The 18,657-nt window shown below is 42.8% G+C and overlaps 1 protein-coding gene across 1 annotated transcript in view; it reads left to right on the top strand.

Moving 5' to 3' along the window:
* Nucleotides 1–18,657, top strand: part of Frem1 (FRAS1 related extracellular matrix 1) — a 150,757-nt gene that overhangs the window by 41,522 nt on the left and 90,578 nt on the right. The window contains 7 exon segments of the mRNA XM_028873292.2: nucleotides 2,737–3,060; nucleotides 4,374–4,482; nucleotides 6,720–6,851; nucleotides 9,873–10,217; nucleotides 10,840–10,982; nucleotides 15,658–15,854; nucleotides 17,415–17,505. Of these exon segments, the coding sequence (XP_028729125.1) occupies nucleotides 2,737–3,060; nucleotides 4,374–4,482; nucleotides 6,720–6,851; nucleotides 9,873–10,217; nucleotides 10,840–10,982; nucleotides 15,658–15,854; nucleotides 17,415–17,505 (1,341 nt within the window).

Raw genomic sequence — 18,657 nt, 5'->3', positions numbered from 1 at the left:
TAATACCACTGGAAATTTCATTTCGGATGTAAGGCCATTGTGTCTCATTATTTCTTACACAATCTGTCTTTTAAGTAAGTTCGTACTATTGACAGTTGTGTCCTTTCTTTTTCTTTTTTTCACATTTCAAAGGAAGAATTTAGAGCCCCAGGATGTGGTGGCACTGTCTTTAGTCTCAGCACTCGGGAGGCAGAGACAGGCGGATCTCTGTGAGTTTGAGACTAGCCTGGACTGTAGAGTGAGTTCCAGGACTGCCAGGGCTACACAGAGAAATCCTGTCTCGGAGGGAAAAAAAGAAGAATGCGCGTATTTAGATTTTAGCTCTACACTTAATGGTCTCACTGTTGAGTCCTAGTTCTTTAAGACCAAGATTTCTATTCACTGTTGTTTTCCAGTGACATGTCATGGGCAGATACGGTCCCTGAGGTACTTTAGGATAACGCTCCTTTTGTCGCTCTGCTGTGGGGAAAAGGGGGCTGGCCCCTCTGCTTCTCTTTCGAGTGTCTCTTCTTCCAGATGTTGCTGGCCAATTTCTGAACCTTCTGCTGGTGCTTAGGCTGGGGATTGAGAGGGAGGGTACAGGGGAGGGAGGTCTCACCTGCCTGGGAACCAGTTGAAAATGATTTCACACTCTCTGAGCTGGTCAGATGTTTCAGGTTGCTTTGTTGTCTCCGTGTAATTTCCCGATTTCTCTGGAAAGCTCCATCTCAGAGCCTCTCCCTCTGTCCCAGAAGGGAGGGTTCACTCCTCCCTAGCCTCAGCCACCACCTGCAATGCTTACTGCAGTCAGTAGAGTATGACTTATCTCTCCAGGTTCATGATGCTGGACTTTTGTCTTCTGAAGGATGGTCTCCATAGGTCAGGATCCAGAATGACCCCAGAGCCAGTCCTCTGCCCCATGTGGCATGGGAACATTCACATGTCAGTTGCTGACATACACAAGGACAGGTTGAATCTAAACAAGATCTCTAACTCTTAAGTCTCTGGGTCTCCCCACTTAGAAATGGAAAATCTGGACTCGCAAGTATTAAATGAGGATGGGCCACCATTATTCCATTTCTGGCAAGTTAGCTTCCTCAGGGGTGGTCCTTGAAGGAGCCCTCTGCCTGCTGCGCCTGGACAGTGTAAGGCTCTACAAGGAACATCCTCTCCTGATGCCTGAGGCAAAGGACATGGCATTACCCCAGCCTCGGCCTTCATGGGTTGGGGAGCTTGGCTGGAAAGTCAGCTCAGCACCCCTCTCCCCAGATAAGTCTTCTCTATCTTTCTTGATATTATTGTTTCCTAGAGTAGTCAAGAGTGTTCCAGAGCCGGGCGGTAGTGGCGCACGCCTTTAGTCCCAGCACTCGGGAGGCAGAGTCAGGTGGATCTCTGTGAGTTCGAGGCCAGCCTGGGCTACAAAGCGAGTCCCAGGAAAGGCGCAAAGCTACACAGAGAAACCCTGTCTCGAAAAACCAAAAAAAAAAAAAAAAAAAAAAAAAAAAAAGAGTGTTCCAGAGTCTGGAGCCAACAGACTCACATACATTTTGAATATAGAGTCTTTCTTACTTTTGAGATCCGATGTATCTCTCTCTATCTCTATTTTTTTTTTTTTTAATTTGTGGACTTCAGTTGAGACTGATGCAGGATATCATCTGTCAGTCTTTCAGCTAAGAGCAAGTGAAGAAAACTTGCCTGAACATTCTCGCCCTACTCCAGGCCCAGTCTTCAGAACTCCAGTGTAATGGGACAATTGTGATTTCTATCACCGAGCCTGCTTCTCGCAACAGTGGGTCACATCAGACCCATGACAGCAAAGGTCTACTGCTCCCAGGCTTCTTCCTTCCCATACCCCTCATTGAGACCTCCATGTCACGGTGCCCTTTTCTGAGTGTGGCTCTCTCATTTGGGGAGGGTACATTTCCAGCTTCAGTGGTCCCTTGCAGTTCCCTTGTTCTGTTAGGCAATTGGACAACCCCCTTGAGCTGTACAAGCGCACAGGGATGAAGACGAAAACCCTTCTCCCCCACCCCCTGCCTTCCTCTGCCACCTTTGAAACCACGTGGCCTGTGGAGGTCACTGGTGGCTGTGCCAGGCACAGCCTGGTGCTTTACTTTCATGGTTTCATTTAATACATGGGAGTCTAGAGTTTCCATTTATATTCCATTTATAGGTGAGAGGAGCATGGGATTTGGGAACTGTGGAACTAGTCTAACATCATACAAATAACAAGTACTAAAGCTCCAAGCACAGGGCTGGCCAGACAGCTCGGCAGTGAAGAACTCCCACTGTTCTTGCACCCACATTGTGGCTCACAACCACCTGTACCTCCAGTTCCAGGGGATCCAATGCCCTCTTCTGTCCTCCATGGGCTCCTGCATGAATGTGATACACACACATGCGCATGTGCACGAGCACACACACACACACACACACACACACACACACACACACACACAGATCACACACATAGTTCTTTCTGATACCAAATAGGCGCCCCATTCCAAATCTTTTTTGCACACTGGTGTCATCAGGAAGCTCTAGATTGCCAGTTTTCTGGTTTCCTCCTTGCAATAATTCAATGAACATCTGGACGTAGTTTCTGATGGTCAGCGGATGATGCCAAGATGTAGCTGGTGGTCACAGCTGAGCTATCCTCTGGGCTGCAGCTTCATTATATAGAGTGACATTAACAATGCACATTACAACTTCATTCATGTCTTTCCCTCCTTTTTATTTTTTTCTCTCCTTCAAAAGTCAGAGCGCGTGTGGTTGCCCGTCTCTATTAGAGTCGGCATTCCTAACCAGGCCCCGAGGGCTGCATTCATGGCCATGTTTGTCCTGGAGGTGGACCAATTCATCCTGACCCCCCTGACAACCTCAGTTCTGGACTGTGAGGAAGATGAGACCCCCAAACCCTTGTTGGTGTTCAACATCACCAAAGCCCCGCTCCAGGGCTATGTGACCCACCTGCTGGATCACACCAGACCCATCTCTTCATTCACCTGGAAGGATCTAAGTCACATGCAAGTTGCCTACCAGCCACCAAACAGCAGCTATCCGGAGAGGAGACATTACAAGGTGAGAAGGAAGGGAGAGGAAGCGTCCAGCCTGGTGGATTTCAAATAAGTATTGGAAAGACGCCTTCCATTAGCCCTTGGGTCTGCTGGATCCTCAGCTTCTCAGAGGAGACCTGATTCTGCAAGTCACAGTGCTGTGCAGTTCAGGGCTGCCTGAAGAGACAGTGGTCTGACAGGCTGAAGAAAGAAGGTCTTTTGTCTTGGTGAGCAGCAGCTTTAGTTCCAACCCATGTCGGTGGTGTGAAATCCAGGTAGACTGCGTGTGGACATAGCTCTCAGTTGTCCAGAGAAATCTGAAGTCCACAATGGCATTAGAGTCCTGAGGGCCATGGAAAGGGTGGAGACGGGAGATTGCTGGCTGTTAGCCTAGCTCCAGGCTCAGTAAGACACCCTGTTCCAAGGTTCCCTTTGACCACAAAGAGAGTAAGTAGGACACAAACTCTCCTCCTCTGGTCTCTGTGCATACCCAGGCTTCTACCCCTGAATATACATATTCTATATAGACTGTATTCTTAAGTACATAAAATAATAAATAATAGCACTAGAGTGTGTGTTTCAAAATAGTAGAGAGGATTTGTATGTTCCCTACACTGGGAAATGATACATGCAAGAGTTGATAATATAGATATGTCAGGTACCCTGATCTGATTAGGGCACAGTGTGTAGATATGCATGTCTTTGTGTATACCTCCAAATATGTACAATCATGGTCAATTAAAGAATTAAAAACCAGAACCCCAAAAAATAGTATGTAGGAATGAAATGGGTGACCTAACAAAATAAGTTACTTCCTATATTAAAGTAACTCTGTTTTCTTTCAATGTTTTAGTGAAATTGTTCATAGTAGCTCCACAATGGAAACAGTGTGATTAAGTGAAGTTTCTAGAAAGGGCAACTATGTAGAGACATAAAACAGATACTGGCCCTTGGGTAGGCTGAGTGGTGCTTGGGTAGGCTGAGTGGTGTGGAGGGGGGACTGTAATGGACATGAGGACCTTTGGTGTAATGGAAAAGCAGGTTACTCAGGAGATGATTGTGCAACTTGGTAAATTTATGTGTATTAAAAGGGGTGATTTATAGGATATGATTTTTTTTCTCAATTTGTTATAAAGTTAATTTTAAAAATAGAATTAAATTTAAAGCAAGAGAGAACAGCAACACCAAATCTGGACCCATTTTTGCCATGTGTGTGTGTGTGTGTGTGTGTGTGTGTGTGTGTGTGTGTGTGTCCCCGTCCGTCCGTCCATCCAGAACTAATGGGACTATAGCCTGAATTTGTCTGTGTATGGCTACTGTTGACTCATTTGTTTCCAGGTGGAGCTGGAGGTGTACGACTTCTTCTTTGAGAGGAGTGCCCCCATCACTGTGCACATCTCCATCAGAACAGCAGACACAAACGCGCCCCGGGTGTCCTGGAATACAGGTGTGGGTGTAGTCCCGAGGGAGATACAAGGAAGTGGATGGGTCAAGAAAAATACTTTTATTCCATTTCATCCATGAGGTAATGGAAACCCAGACAGACCCAAACCAGCAGACAGTTATCTCGCTTCTGCTTCTTCCTAGTAGCTGGTGAGAAACTGAAATCCAGCATCCTTGGGTCCTTTGGCTACCTTCCATCTCTGGGAGAGACACCATAAAAGTGTCCTCATCTCAGCCGAATGGAGTCAGAAAGTGGCTGCCTGTGACACTGACTGAGAGTAGGACTGAGAGAGAAGAGGTCTCTGACTCAGAGTTTGCAGGGCAGCGGAGCAAGGTGGAGCCTGGAACTCACTCTGTTTTCTGTGGGTTGCATGGAAACCAAAATAAGTAAATAAGAGCTTAAGCAGCTTAAAAAAAAAAAAAAAAAAAAAAAAAAAGAGGGCTTTACACTGCCACTCAATTCCAAGTAGACTGGGAATATGATTTATATATTTAGATCAGATGCAAATGTGGAATGCAAATGGCTTTTTTTCTCACTAATACCATCAATGACATTCAAAACATGCTTTCAAGCGGCGCTGTAGGTCATGTTAAGAGGAATATATCCATGTCTGATTCCAGTTCTAAGCTTAGGCTAATAATTCTGGCTATTCCAGGGATAATGAGAGAAATGAAAAAACTGGTCAGCCAAAGTTGAATAGCAAAGCTATTTTTGTGTAGGTTACTGTGTTTTAGTGAGGTGATGGAATCATCTGTATGTATGATGCATGATGCTCAAATGCGTGAAGGGAGCTCCAGGTCTGGGTCTGGCTGCTGCAGACATTGTAATCCTTTTTAAAATGAATTTTTGCTTATTATGAACTTGGTATCTGCTACAATTGAAAAGTTAAGAGAATATATTAAGTAGAAGAATAACATCATTTCCCCACTATATATAATATGGATATTGTCGCTGTTAGCATTTTGATGTGTCAGTTGACTTTTAGTCTTCTTGGATGCTCCTCTGATGTATCCCACGATGCCACACATGTGCTGTGTGTGCACACATTACTTCAGAAACCCTATATCGGATCCCCAGTACTGCCCCAAGAACCGGGAGGCTTTTCAGCAGCCATGGGGCTTATTTACATTTGCTTGTCTTTACTTATCCCCATCCTCCCTCTCTTCCTGGCTTTTTCCCTCCCTCTTTAGTTCCCCTCTCCCTCTTCCTCCCTTCTTCCTCTTCTCACTTCTTCCTTTCTGTTGTTCTTACAGTCATAGCTGCCTGAGCCCAATTTCCCCCGGAAACAGACTTTGAGGCAGATCCTGTATCGACCCGATCCTGACAACCAACTTACAAGGAGGACAGGCTAGCACAGGTTTAGAAATCCAGTCCAGGGTTAGTTGGGCCCGTTGCTTTGGGGCTGGGATGAGGTAGCACATCATGGCAGGAGCTTGTGGGGAAGCAAAGCTGCTCACAGTCCAAGCTCTAGCAGGTGATATGGCTGAGCTGGCCACAACTTTTCAGAAAGACATATGGATTATTCTGTTGTTCTGGTGTCTCCTTGAAACAGACCTAGCCAGTGTATCTGAGAAGAGTTAGAGGTGGGTGAGCATAGAGTGAGCTGTCAACTCCCAGGTCTACCGAGAGATCAGGGTGTCTTGTCTGATGGTAATGCAGGGCTTCATTCAGAGTCTGTGTTTCTCCATTACCAGTGATGGAGACTCTCCAGACTTCCTATGCCATACTGAGTCTAAGCAAAGGTTTTATGGCATTCCTTTAGCTGCATAAATCCACCTCTAGTTATTGTTGAAATTAATGTGCATTTTATTTTGCAAAGTGCCAGGCACTTAAACATTGTCAGGTACAGTAGCTCTAGATAAGGATATTGAAGTACTATGCATTCCCTACCCCATGGGATATGTATGTTCTCATAAGTCATATGTAAAACCCCTTTTAACTCTTGTCCACTAAACCATATAGGTATAATCTCTGACAACTCTGTGCACTCATTTAAACTAGGGACCTCTGTGAGCCTAACTTCTGCTCTTTCCTTCAGCATTTAGTTTCTGGTATCATCATGGTTCTTAAGGAATCAGCTGTCAGATTGCAATTAGAGCCAAGTTTACTAAAAACACAAGCCATATTCAAGTTTCATGAAAAGCATTTGAAGATACAACTCTGAGACAGATTTAGGAGTGAAAACACATTAACCTTAGACAGGTATGTTGTAGGACATGTTTCTGTATTTTCCCTTGTAGGTCTGAATCTCCTGGAAGGGCAGTCTCGGGTCATCACCTGGGAACAGTTTCAGATCGTTGACAATGACGACATTGGTGCTGTGCAGTTGGTCACCATTGGTGGCCTGCAGCATGGACGTCTTACAGTAAGAGGTGAATGATTTACCGCCTCTCCAACCCAAAATCCAATCTGGGGACTATTCTCTTCCAATGCAGACCACATCATGGGGCTAGGGAGAGAGAGAGAGAATTCAGTTGGTAACATGCTTCTTGCTCTCAAGTGTGAGCTCCCAACTTCAATCCTCAGCACTGCATGAAAGACCTGTGTGGGGGTGCATGCTTTTAATCCCATCACTGGGGTTTCCTCGTCAACCAGCCCAACCAGATCCATGAGCTCCAGAGCTCGGTGACAGGTTCTTCTCAGAGAACAAAGTGGAAGGAGCTGGAGAGATGGCTCAGTGGGTAAGAGCACTGGCTGCTCTGCCGGAAGATCTGAGTTCAATTCTCAGCATCCACCAGGCAGCTCACAGCCATCTTTAACTTCAGCTCCAGGGGCTTCTGACCCCCTCTTTGGGTTTCCACAGGCACCAGGCATGCATGTGGTACATAGACATATATGCAAGTAAAACACACATATATGTTACATTAAAAAAAAAAAAAACTTAAAAAAAAAAAGGCGTAGGGCCCCTGAGGAATGAGAGTTGAGGTTGATCTCTGGCATGTGCAATCATTCCCCCCATATACATGTAGATGCTCATCCACATGAACACACACACACACACACACACACACACACACACACACGACACACACGCACACACACAACAGCACACACACAACACACACACACACACACACACACACAACACGACATACACACACACACACACACACGCACATGCATGCATGCAGGCATGCACTCGAATCATAGTTAACAGGGTATGTGTATCACTCCTTGGATGTTCTCCAAACTGAAATCACTCCAGTTAGATGATGTGGAGATATTGAAACTCAACTCTGTAGGATGCTCACATCCCTTATGAACTAAGTCTTATGCTTGGCTTGTTACTCAAACTTCAGGTTTGCTCTGTGGGTGTTCCCAGTTGGAGGACAAAATATTTCAGAGAAATATATTGTAAAACAGGGAGAAAAACTTTTAAAAATGCTTCAGTAATAATGATGTTATTATATTGTTATTAGTTGCCACAATTTAAAAGTTTAAAAGACATGAATTTGTAATGATAAGGATGATAGATAAGAAGGTTATAACCCTTATAAAAGCACTGTTCATGTCATGGTCAAAGTCTGTTCCTTATAACATACTAAGAGGATTTAGTCCAATTATCCTCTTACTTTGCTGAATGATAAAGAAAAGAGAGAACTTTCATTTGTCATCGTTTGTAACTGGGGAATTCAGAATTGAAAAGCTAACAGATTACAGTAAATTCTGTCTACTTCCAGGACAGTGGGAGACAGTTGAAACCTGAGTGTGCCCGTCAGGACCAGGGGTCGGTCAAAAGTCATGCTACTGCAGCACTTTCATGAACAGTGTTATTTTCTGTGTGTCTTCGAGCCAGGAAAAGACAGAAGGGACCAAAGAGAAGTCACATCATCTAAGTTTGCAGTCCTTGACAAGTTTTCCAGAAGCCTAGTGCAACGACTTCCATTTCCGTTGTAATAGTCTACGCAGGAAACAAAACTGGGTTTATTAATACTGCAGAAGTGGAAATTGAGGTGGTGACCCATGGTACGGTGGTGTTCTGGAATCAGAGAGGGGTTGAAAGTCGTACTAACATCTATCAACCCTTCTCTCTGTGCCAGTACTGGGCCAACCATTCTATGTGCTGTCTCTCATTTTCCTGCCTCTACGAAGTAAGAGGCTATTATTGTTCCTAGTTTACAAATAGACAAGCTGCAATTTTGAAAACCAGGAGGTGACTAACGTGTGAATCTATATCTCTGCTTGAACCAGGCTCCAGCTCTGGTTCTCAAACTTTAGCATGTACCCACCCTCGGGGTGGGGCTTAGTAAAACATAGGTGTTGAGTCCCATCTCCAGCGTTTCTGATTAAGTAGGCTCAGGGCAGAGCCTGAGGAATTGCATTTCTAATAGCTTCCCATTTGGTGCTGATGCTGCTTCCCTAGATCGTGACAATGACCTGAGGGTTAGCCAATATTTATCAGAGGCTTGCTGCTGTCTGACTTCTCTGATGTTGCCATGGCATATCTGCATCCATTTTTATTTGTATCTAGTTATGGTTGGCAGGATTTGCCAGAGAAATGAAACCAATAGGAGGCATACAAATATATAAGGGGAGATTTATTATGTGGATTTGTTTTTGTATGTGTGTGCATCTATGGAGACAGAGAAAGCTCATGATGTGTTTGTGGAAAGAACTACTGTTTATGTTCAGAAAAGCCAATCCAGTCTTTCAGTCTTAGGCCAAGGCTTGAGAACTAGGGTAGTGATGAGATAATTCTCGTTCAGTCCAAGGTCAAAGCCCTAGAAAACAAGGTGGGTGACTGCCAGAGAGGTATGAGTCTAAGGTCAAAAAGCCCACAAAGCCAGGGGTGGGGTGGGGAGAAGAACATGAGAGAGAGAGAGAGAAAGAGAGAGAGAGAGAGAGAGAGAGAGAGAGAGAGAGAGAGAGAGAGAGAGAAGTAGATGATAGATAGATAGATAGATAGATAGATAGATAGATAGATAGATAGATGACAGTCAGATGATAGAGTGATCATTCTTCCTCTGCATTTTTGTTTTAAGTCCATAAATGTCTGGTATCTCTTAGTTGACTCCTAAAATAACTCTAATATTATTATTTTCCCTGTTTCACAGAGTCTCAAACACTAGTCGCAAGTTCACACAGGTAGTAAGTGGGAGAGCCAGTGTTCAATATCAGATGCGGCATCCTATTGCTCACTAAACTGCCCAGTCTACAGACTGTCCTTGACTTATATTTTGTTTTGTTTTGTTTTTACATTTTTTTGCGGATGTCATAGGGACTCTTCTTTATGTGTTTGACTTAGAACATTTCCAGTTTACGATGGTTTATAGGGCACAACCCCACGGTGAGTTTGGGGGCATCTATATTGCCACTGCTTCCCATAGCCCACTGTCTTGTAGTTCCTTGCTTAGCCACCGCCTACTCAGTACCGTATCTGCTCTCTTCATCAGAGGGGAAAGGATTTCTCTTCACCGTGGCTGACCTGCAGGCTGGAGTTGTTCGCTATCATCATGACGACAGTGACTCTACTAAAGACTTTGTGGCTCTCAGGATATTCGATGGCCAGCACAGCAGCCAGCACAAGTTCCCCATCAACATCTTGCCTAAAGATGATAGCCCCCCCTTCCTCATAACCAATGTTGTTATTGAGCTAGAAGAGGGCCAAACCGTCTTGATCCAAGGGTCCATGCTGAGAGCTTCAGACATGGACTCCAGTGATGACTACATCTTCTTTAATGTCACCAAGTCCCCACAGGCTGGGGAGATCATGAAGAAGCCAGGGCCAGGACTGATAGGTAAGTTCTAGGCAGGTAAGACAGTTGAAATGGAATTGATTCTTTCTTAAAGAACTTTGTATTGTGGTCAAATTTGTGTAAGATTAGATACCAGATTTATGAAGCAAAGTATTATTGTTTTCCCATCTTCTACAGTAGAAACTTGACGCATATTAAGTCAACCTACTACCTAAGGTAGTAGAAAGTTCTGGCACGAAGCTCAAGATAATCATCACTTTATCATTAAACATCATCACTTAACATTAAAAGTTAAGTCAGCCAAGAAAGGCAGTAGAATAAATAAGTATGATGGGAGATATTTGGTTCATTCTATATGGCTATTCAAATAATTTCATTAATATATTTGCTTACATTTTGGTGTCAGGGATTTGACAGTGTGGATCAAATATGTAGTATTTTTATCGTATTTAAAATAAAAGCTATTCTTTGGAAATATTTTTTTCATTGTTAATCTCCACATTGAGGCAGGGCAATTTTAGTCCATTGCTGTGCATTTTGTTAAAAATATTTAATGCAAATCTTTGGCTATGTACAACACACTAGCAGAGAAGATGTTTAGAGGTGAGTTCAGTTTCACTGGGCCCCAATGCCTAAAATTGTGTGGTATTTTGTGGGCCTTTAGGGTATGCGGTCCCTGGCTTCCTTCAGAGAGACCTGTTCAATGGAATCATTTACTATCGTCACTTCGGTGGAGAAATCTTTGAAGACTCTTTTGAATTTGTCCTATTGGACAGTTGTGACCCTCCAAATCTCTCAGTGCCACAGGTGAGAGACCATTTCAGAACATCTTCCCAAAGTTTTAAATACCAAGGTTTGCTCTAAGAGATGTTATTAAAAAATACATGAAAATGGGTTTTGTTGTTCAAGATGTTTGAATCTTAGATGGTCTTTTAGTAAAAAACCTGGAGCCAGATATCAGGGTGAAAGCTGAAAGATCAGCTATGAAATCCTCAGCCTAAAGAGAGTGAGTTCCTGTTTCCTCATTCCTTATATACCTTTCTCTGCCCTGCCGCATTACTTCCTGGGATTAAAGGTGTGTGTGCTTCCCAAGCAAAGGCATGAGATCTAAAGTGCAGGGATTAAAGGTGTGTGCCACCACTGCCTGACCTCTATGTCTAATCTAGTGGCTGGCTCTGTCCTCTGATCCTCAGGCAAGTTTATTAGGGTACACAAAGTCTGAGAAGCAATGGATTGGGCAAAAATAAGTATGCTTCCCTCTCCTAGTACTGTGCCCACACTTTTCTGAAGCACTTTGCAAGTTTCTACATGGTAACTGTTTCTAAGGTTACTTAGCCATAGTACATACATAGACAACTTCATAAATTTGCTCATTTCTCAACTCCCAAGAAAACATTTTTTTAAAGATAGTATTTAAATGATCTTTAATTTAAACTTCCTGAGTTTTCCTCCTGTTCCCAACAATAGCTAATCAACCCCATTCCTCTTTACTTGTTTTTCAAGAAAGTGATAGAAACTTCCTAACAGAATTATTATGGGGAAAACACTGAACTTTCAGACACCTGGTGAATACTTAAAAAAAAAAGAAAAAGAAAAGAAAAAAAAGAAAAAAGATTTTATTTGTTGTTTTTAAGATCTCAGATCTGACTAGTGCTAGAGGATGTAATTTGAGTCTACAGTAAGCAGAAATAAGATGAAGCAAATATTATCACATAGAAATCATAAAATATGGTATTGGTGTAGCATATGGACAATTGTAAAAGTGTGGAGAGTGGGGGTTAAATTTCAAAAGGAGCAATTGAAATTAAGTGATTATGGACTCTGTAAGATATTGTTGCTGGTCATTTTATACCTGCTACCTTCCAAGGTAACATATATGCGGATGCAAGAAAATCTCAAGCCTACTCAAGAAAGAATGCTTAAAGTGTGTCCTGTTACTCTCATGGACTCTTAGAATGCTACAGCCACTGATAACAGCCAGTGGGCTAAAGACCAAGTTGTGCATCTGTTTGCTGACATGGACATACTGAAGGAGGAGATCTGAAACCGGAAGAACTCAGTGATGTCTTTAGGACAGGATGGGTGGGGAAGTGTAAGGAGAACTCTGAATTCATCTGTTTTTTTACTTGCAAGTGAACTCCTTGGAAAGTAATCACCCCTTGTTTCATAGATGTAGTTGACCCATCGTTTCTGGGCTGAGCCTCTGTAGGAGATTGTGCTAGATTGAATAACTCAGAACGGTAACTGTCAGCAGAATATATTTCTAAGTGTTCTGTGCATCTGCTCAAGCTGTTGCTAGAATATCATAGGATGTTTAGAAGGCTCTATGTCTTTTTGTGCATTGAGATTTCAGGGCGTCTTTCTTTTTTTCTTGTTAAGCATTTTAAGATCATGTTCTTTATACACAAGAAGAGAAATATATAATATAGACCAAGTTAATGAAAACTCTTGAAACAGTTATCTAAATCTGAGCAAGTAAATCAGTCTAAATTCTAAATATCTGGTTATAAATTTATTCCATATAATAGATGTGTTATTTTATTATTTGTTTTTATTTATTTGTGTATAATACATACACAAATAGGTACATGTATGTTTGGGTGATTTGGGAGACCAGAAGAGGGTATTAGATCTCCTAGACTTGGAGATATAGACAGTTGTGAGCTGCCATGCAGATGTTGGGAATGGAGACTAAGTCCTCTACAAGAGCAGTAAGTGCTCTTAACCAGTGACACAATAACATGTTTTCCTGATTCTGTGCTCTTATATTCATGGACTAGGGAAGAAAGGCAGAGCGAGAAGGCTACAAAATTGCCCTGTCTTTATGCAGCATGTAGTTTTTTTTTTTTTGGGGGGGGGGCTCTTAAACACAGCTGGCCCCCTCCGTATATCTGTAGGTGTCCCATCCAATGATTCAACAATCTGATGATAGATAATATTTATAAGTTGCCTCTGTTCCTCACATAGTATTTTACTTGTCATTTTTCCCTAAGCCATATGGACCTCACTATTTACATCACATTTGCATTTATATTGAATATTGCAAATGATGACTCTTTCCCTAGCCCAGGTTGTGTGTTCACCCCATCTCTTTACCCAGCACCTCTACTTGTCTCTGTCTTCAGCATTTAAAAGCCATCTTGTTCAACAAACATTTAATGTATTTTCCTAAAAACTTATATAAAACTACTGTAGTTAATAGAGTGGGCAGCTCTAAAAATGGAAGTAATTCTTGGCACTGAGAAATAACACTGGGTATTCTCAAATGAAGGAAAATCAAGAGCAGGCTAGAATCAGAGCTCAGGGCACATGAAGGATCAATAATTCAGGCCACAAGAAAGTCAGATGCCACCTGGCAAAGTGTAATTGCAGAGCCTGTATCCGAGGGTCAGACTGTGACGCAGTCAGTTTACATGCTGATCTTTACTGGTTATTCTGATTCATTGTAAATCTGTCTGTGTGTGCTTGCGGCCACAGGGACACTGGAGGACGTGAGGGAAGCTTGAGTCCAGAGGCTGGTGACTGGTTTGAAAATGGGTTCCTACTCTGCCTGGAAATGGGTTCTTAATAATATCTTTGTTATAAACAGATTCCAGCACAATGAGAATGCTTTTATTTCTCTGTGGAGTTTGCTGAAATGGAATTTCTCTTGCCCACAGACACACACACTAATTGTTTGAGCATGCATAAATATGTAAAGACACATCAACTTAGGCGATCATAAAGCATGTTGAAAAATGCGCCCACCAAGAATTACTACAGGGGATAAAAAGCATGCTCTTCCATTCTTCTTTCATAAAGAACACATTGGAGAATAAATTAGCATGGAAAATGGTCTCTTTGAAGGCACAATAACTATTGTTTCCTTATTAAATCCAGTTTTTCAATTAAGGAGAGACTCGCTGATCCACACTATTGCTGTCAAAGCCCATAGAGAATTTCTGAACTTTGTAGATTAGAAAAATATTGTAAGTGGAGAAAAAATCATGACATAGATTTAGGGGACTAGAATTATGATTATCTTTGTATTCTTATTTTGATAACAGGCTTTAGTTTTTAATCACTCTAATAAAATAACTGAATAATTTATAGACAACAGAAACATTTCTTACTGTCGGAAAACTGGAAAATCCAGGATCAAGGTAGCAGAAGGCTCTTTGTCTGGTGAAGGTAATTCTTTGTTTTCAACATGGCACCTTGTTGCCCTGTACTCCTAAGAGGACAAACTCTTACATGATGAAAGGACAAGCTCTCCCCTCACGTGCATATCTAGGGACCCAATCCACTCCTGGGGGCATAACTCTCCTGATCTAATCATCTCAAAACCATTGCGCGGCTGGTGAAGTTCCAAGACGAGTCTTGGAGGGGAACACAACCACTCGGTGGAACGGCAAGGGAGAAGCCAAGTTCAGAAGCAGTTCCAACTGAGAAACTGGAGATGAATCTAGAAGATCTTGCAAGAGTGAAAATGATCGGATTCCTAGAGGCAGCAAGACCAAAGCATTAGATTGAAGGAACGGAACAATATGATGTGGATCTGAGGGAGGGGAAGGTGGTCCACCATGTGGCACTAGAGTGTTGGGTTTATGTTGAAAGGCAATAAAGCATCAAGTTGAGAAGTGCAGTATGTGTGAACTGTGAGAGGTCTTGAATGTCATGCTAAGGAGCTTGAATAATGATACTTCCTGGATGGTTGTTTTAAGGTTGGAGGGAAATGAACTAACTAATTTGACTTGTGTTTTTAAAAGTTAGTTCAAGCTAATAAAAAGTGTAGACTAGCAAGTGGAGCTTGGGCTGTTGCAACCACATAAGGAAGAAATTACAAGAGTGAAACAGGAAATTTGCAAGTAGAAACTTGGCAATGGGTTGGCTGGGGGTGGGAAAGGAGAAACCAGGAGTGACAGCAAGGTGTCTAGAATTATTGATGGAGGGAGGGAGCAATGACCCATAGGTTATTACTGGAAAGGAGATAGAAAAAAATATCAGGATTGTGCTTGGTGTTCAATATGCCCATTTCCTAACATTCCCAATGGATTAGCTAGAATTGTAATGAATATATATATATATATATATATATATATATATATATAATAAGTATAATAATAAATATATATATATATAATTGAATGCTCTCTCTATATACATAATATATGTATAATTGAGATACTCTCTCTATATATTCCTGGCTGTCCTGGAACTTGCTATGTAGACCATACTAGCCTTGAACTCACAGAGATCCTTTGCTTCTGCCTCTGGAGTATTGGGATTAAAGGCGTGTGTCACCACATCTGGCATGATGACTATCTTTTTAAAACATAAATCAGATAAGTCAATCCTTAGTAGTTTCTAAATCATTTAACAGAAGTATATTGTCAATGGCAGTTTGAAGAAGTGGTCTTAACTATTTATAGATCATCCTGGGCCATTCTCTTGGGTGTTTTCTTATATTTCAATTTAATAGAGCAGTGTGCTTTCATTCCAGATGGTGACGATCCATATCTCTCCAGTAGATGACCAGCTTCCAAAAGAAGCTCCTGGCATTTCCCGGCATTTGGTTGTCAAGGAAACAGAGGTGGCCTACATCACTAAAAAGCACCTACATTTCCTAGATACAGAAACACACAACGGGGAGCTCGTCTACACAATAACACGTCCTCCGTGTTTCTCCTTCAGCCACAGGTGTCTTTGCAAAGCTACCGTATGTCCCACTGGTTCCAAGAGTGTTGATGTGTGGCAGTGTGTGGCAGTGTGTGGCAGTGGGTGGCAGTGGGTGGCAGTGGGTGGCAGTGGGTGGCAGTAGGTGGCAGTGGGTGGCAGTAGGTGGCAGTAGGTGGCAGTGGGTGGCAGTGGGTGGCAGTGGGTGGCAGTGGTGGCAGTGGGGGGGGGGGCAGTAGGTGGCAGTGGGTGGCAGTGGGGGGGGTGGCAGTGGTGGCAGTGGGTGGCAGTAGGTGGCAGTGGGTGGCAGTGGGTGGCAGTAGGTGGCAGTGGGTGGCAGTAGGTGGCAGTGGGTGGCAGTGGGTAGCAGTGGGGGGCAGTGGGTGGCAGTGGGTGGCAGTGTGGTTCAGTTGCTTCATTGGTCAGACTTGAACTTACATCCAGTTCAGCTTTCACTCTTGTCACGAATTTGTCCTTACCTTCATTGAGTGACAACTAGTGACTTACATGCAGCTTGTAGTTTTCAGCATAGTGAGGCTTAAACAAAACATTTGACATCCCTTTTTTTTTTTTTTTTTTTTTTTTTTTTTTTTTTTTTTTCGAGACAGGGTTTCTCTGTGTAGCTTTGCGCTTTCCTGGAACTCACTTGGTAGCCAGGCTGGCTCGAACTCACAGAGATCCGCTGGCTCTGCTCCGAGTGCTGGGATTAAAGGCGTGCGCCACCACTGCCCGGCGACATCCCATTTTTCTAAAGCAAATCCTTAATTTTTTTTTAATGATGTTTATTGAAGTCTGCAAAATATTATTTTTAGATATGGAAGACCACTTGGTATTCATATTTTATAATCTCAATTCAAGACAGTAGCATAAATATCCCTTCGGCTAGTATCATATAAATGGCAGCGAGAAAACACTTGGGATGAGACAAATGGTTCCTTTTCACCATGACACAACAAAAAACTCTCTTCAGTCATGATGAGGGTGGCTTAGATGATGCTGGACCGAAGGCTACAAGCCCCCAACATAAAGAGACTAAAAGATGGGGCATCTGCTTTCGCCCACAATGATGCGTTTTAAAAAAGCTGATTGTGGTGCGGAGGTCCCTGCAAGTGTCAAGGCAGGCGGGAAGACAAGCCATGAAGAGGTGAGAATGAAAAGTCAGTTCAGCCTGACATAGCCCAGATCAAACTTCTGGAGAGTCTGATGCCAAGTGGTTTATTGCCAGTGTATTTTAGCACAGTACAACTTGGGGGAAAGTTTCCTGGTGTAATGCAATCCCTGGTGCACTAAACGGCATAATTACATTGGAACTCAACATGTCGTCTCTTCCAAGAAGATGAGTTCTGGAGATAGGCTGCCTGTATTAACTTAAGGGCCTAGGGAAGGAGCTGGCCTGGTTCTGGTCATATAGATAGCACAGGGGTCATTTGGATTATTAACTATCTCTGGTCCTGGTCGTGGGAGCTTGATATGGCCTGGCCCTTCAGATAACACAGATCACTATTCTGTGATCACAATTGTGAGTGATTTGATTTAATTTTTCTTAGCTGGAAAATAAGCTGATGTGGTCTATATTTCTCCTAGACACTTGGATGCTGGGAAGTTATTTATGGTGGACAGCATACCAAAGCTGATCAAAAATCCTACAGCCCTGGGGCTGAGATCATTTACCCAGGTATGAGAATTTGTCAAAACGTTGGCTAACACAATGTCTAATGCATCTCCTGAGGTGTGGTATGCCCAGTGTTGTGTCTGAGAGGCTAGCCAGTCACTTCTGTTACAGGGCCTTATGTCTTTATCCTTGTGCTTGTGTGTTTGCTTCTGGTAAGCGTGTGACTCTGCTTGAAAAGCCTTCATCAAACCTGATTCAATTTCAAACCTTGTTATAAAGCCACACAGCCTTTGGCATCATTTTGCCCATAGCAGGACACTGATTTCAGGCCCCATGCCTATGTTTTTATTCCACCAAATATGGATCACTCATTCTTCTATTTTAGTTTCTCACGATTACCATAGCAAACTACCACACATTTGTAGTTCAAAACAAAAGGCGTTTTTTTTTTCTGTACTTCCTGAAGCTAGAGGTGTTGAAAACATGGCATTGGCAGGTTACGATCTTCTGAACCCTGTAGACAACCCTTCCTCCCTGCATGTTAGCAGCGAGTGCTTGGTTAACAGCCTTTGATGTTCCCTGGCTTGCAGATGCAAGCTTTGACTTCTGTCAGTCATGCCTGCCCCCATCTGTCTCTTCCTGTTACAAGGAGACCAGTTCTATTGGATTGAGGACTTATGCTACTCAAGTATTTCTACTACATACATCTGCAGTGGTCCTATTTCTAAATAAATGCACATTCTACAGTTTCAATGAACTTTAGTATGTCATTTTATGGGCTTGCAGTTCATCCAATAATACTTAGCACTCTCCCAAAACCTTCTGTATCCCTCTGCTTACTCTTGTGAACTCTCCTCTGAAGACCTCGTGGTGTGTGTGGGGGTGTGGTTTATGAGAGCTCAGGCATCAGACATCTGTGGTTTGGGGCTAATTATGTCTGATTTCTTAATAGTTAGAAGTTGTAATGTGCTAAGTGCTACTGTTTTAATAACTTGACTAATAAGGAAACAGAGGCCTTGCAGGCTTACCCAGCTTGCGTTAGTACAGTGACTTCAGGGAGGGACTGAGGGAAATCTGAGTCTGCCTTTTGCAGAATTGGTTGGACCCCATCATTTGACATACTGCCTGACTTCATCAGTTTTCCTCTTATGTTTAGGCAATGTGGTTTACCAAGGAGAACCTTGGGAATCTTTCCATCCATGGAAATACTTACTG

This window comes from Peromyscus leucopus, chromosome 2 (assembly GCF_004664715.2).
Source record: "Peromyscus leucopus breed LL Stock chromosome 2, UCI_PerLeu_2.1, whole genome shotgun sequence".
In the NCBI taxonomy this organism is placed as follows: domain Eukaryota; kingdom Metazoa; phylum Chordata; class Mammalia; order Rodentia; family Cricetidae; genus Peromyscus; species Peromyscus leucopus.
The sequence above is the reverse complement of the archived record's forward strand: the minus strand, read 5'-3'. Positions and strand labels throughout refer to the sequence as shown.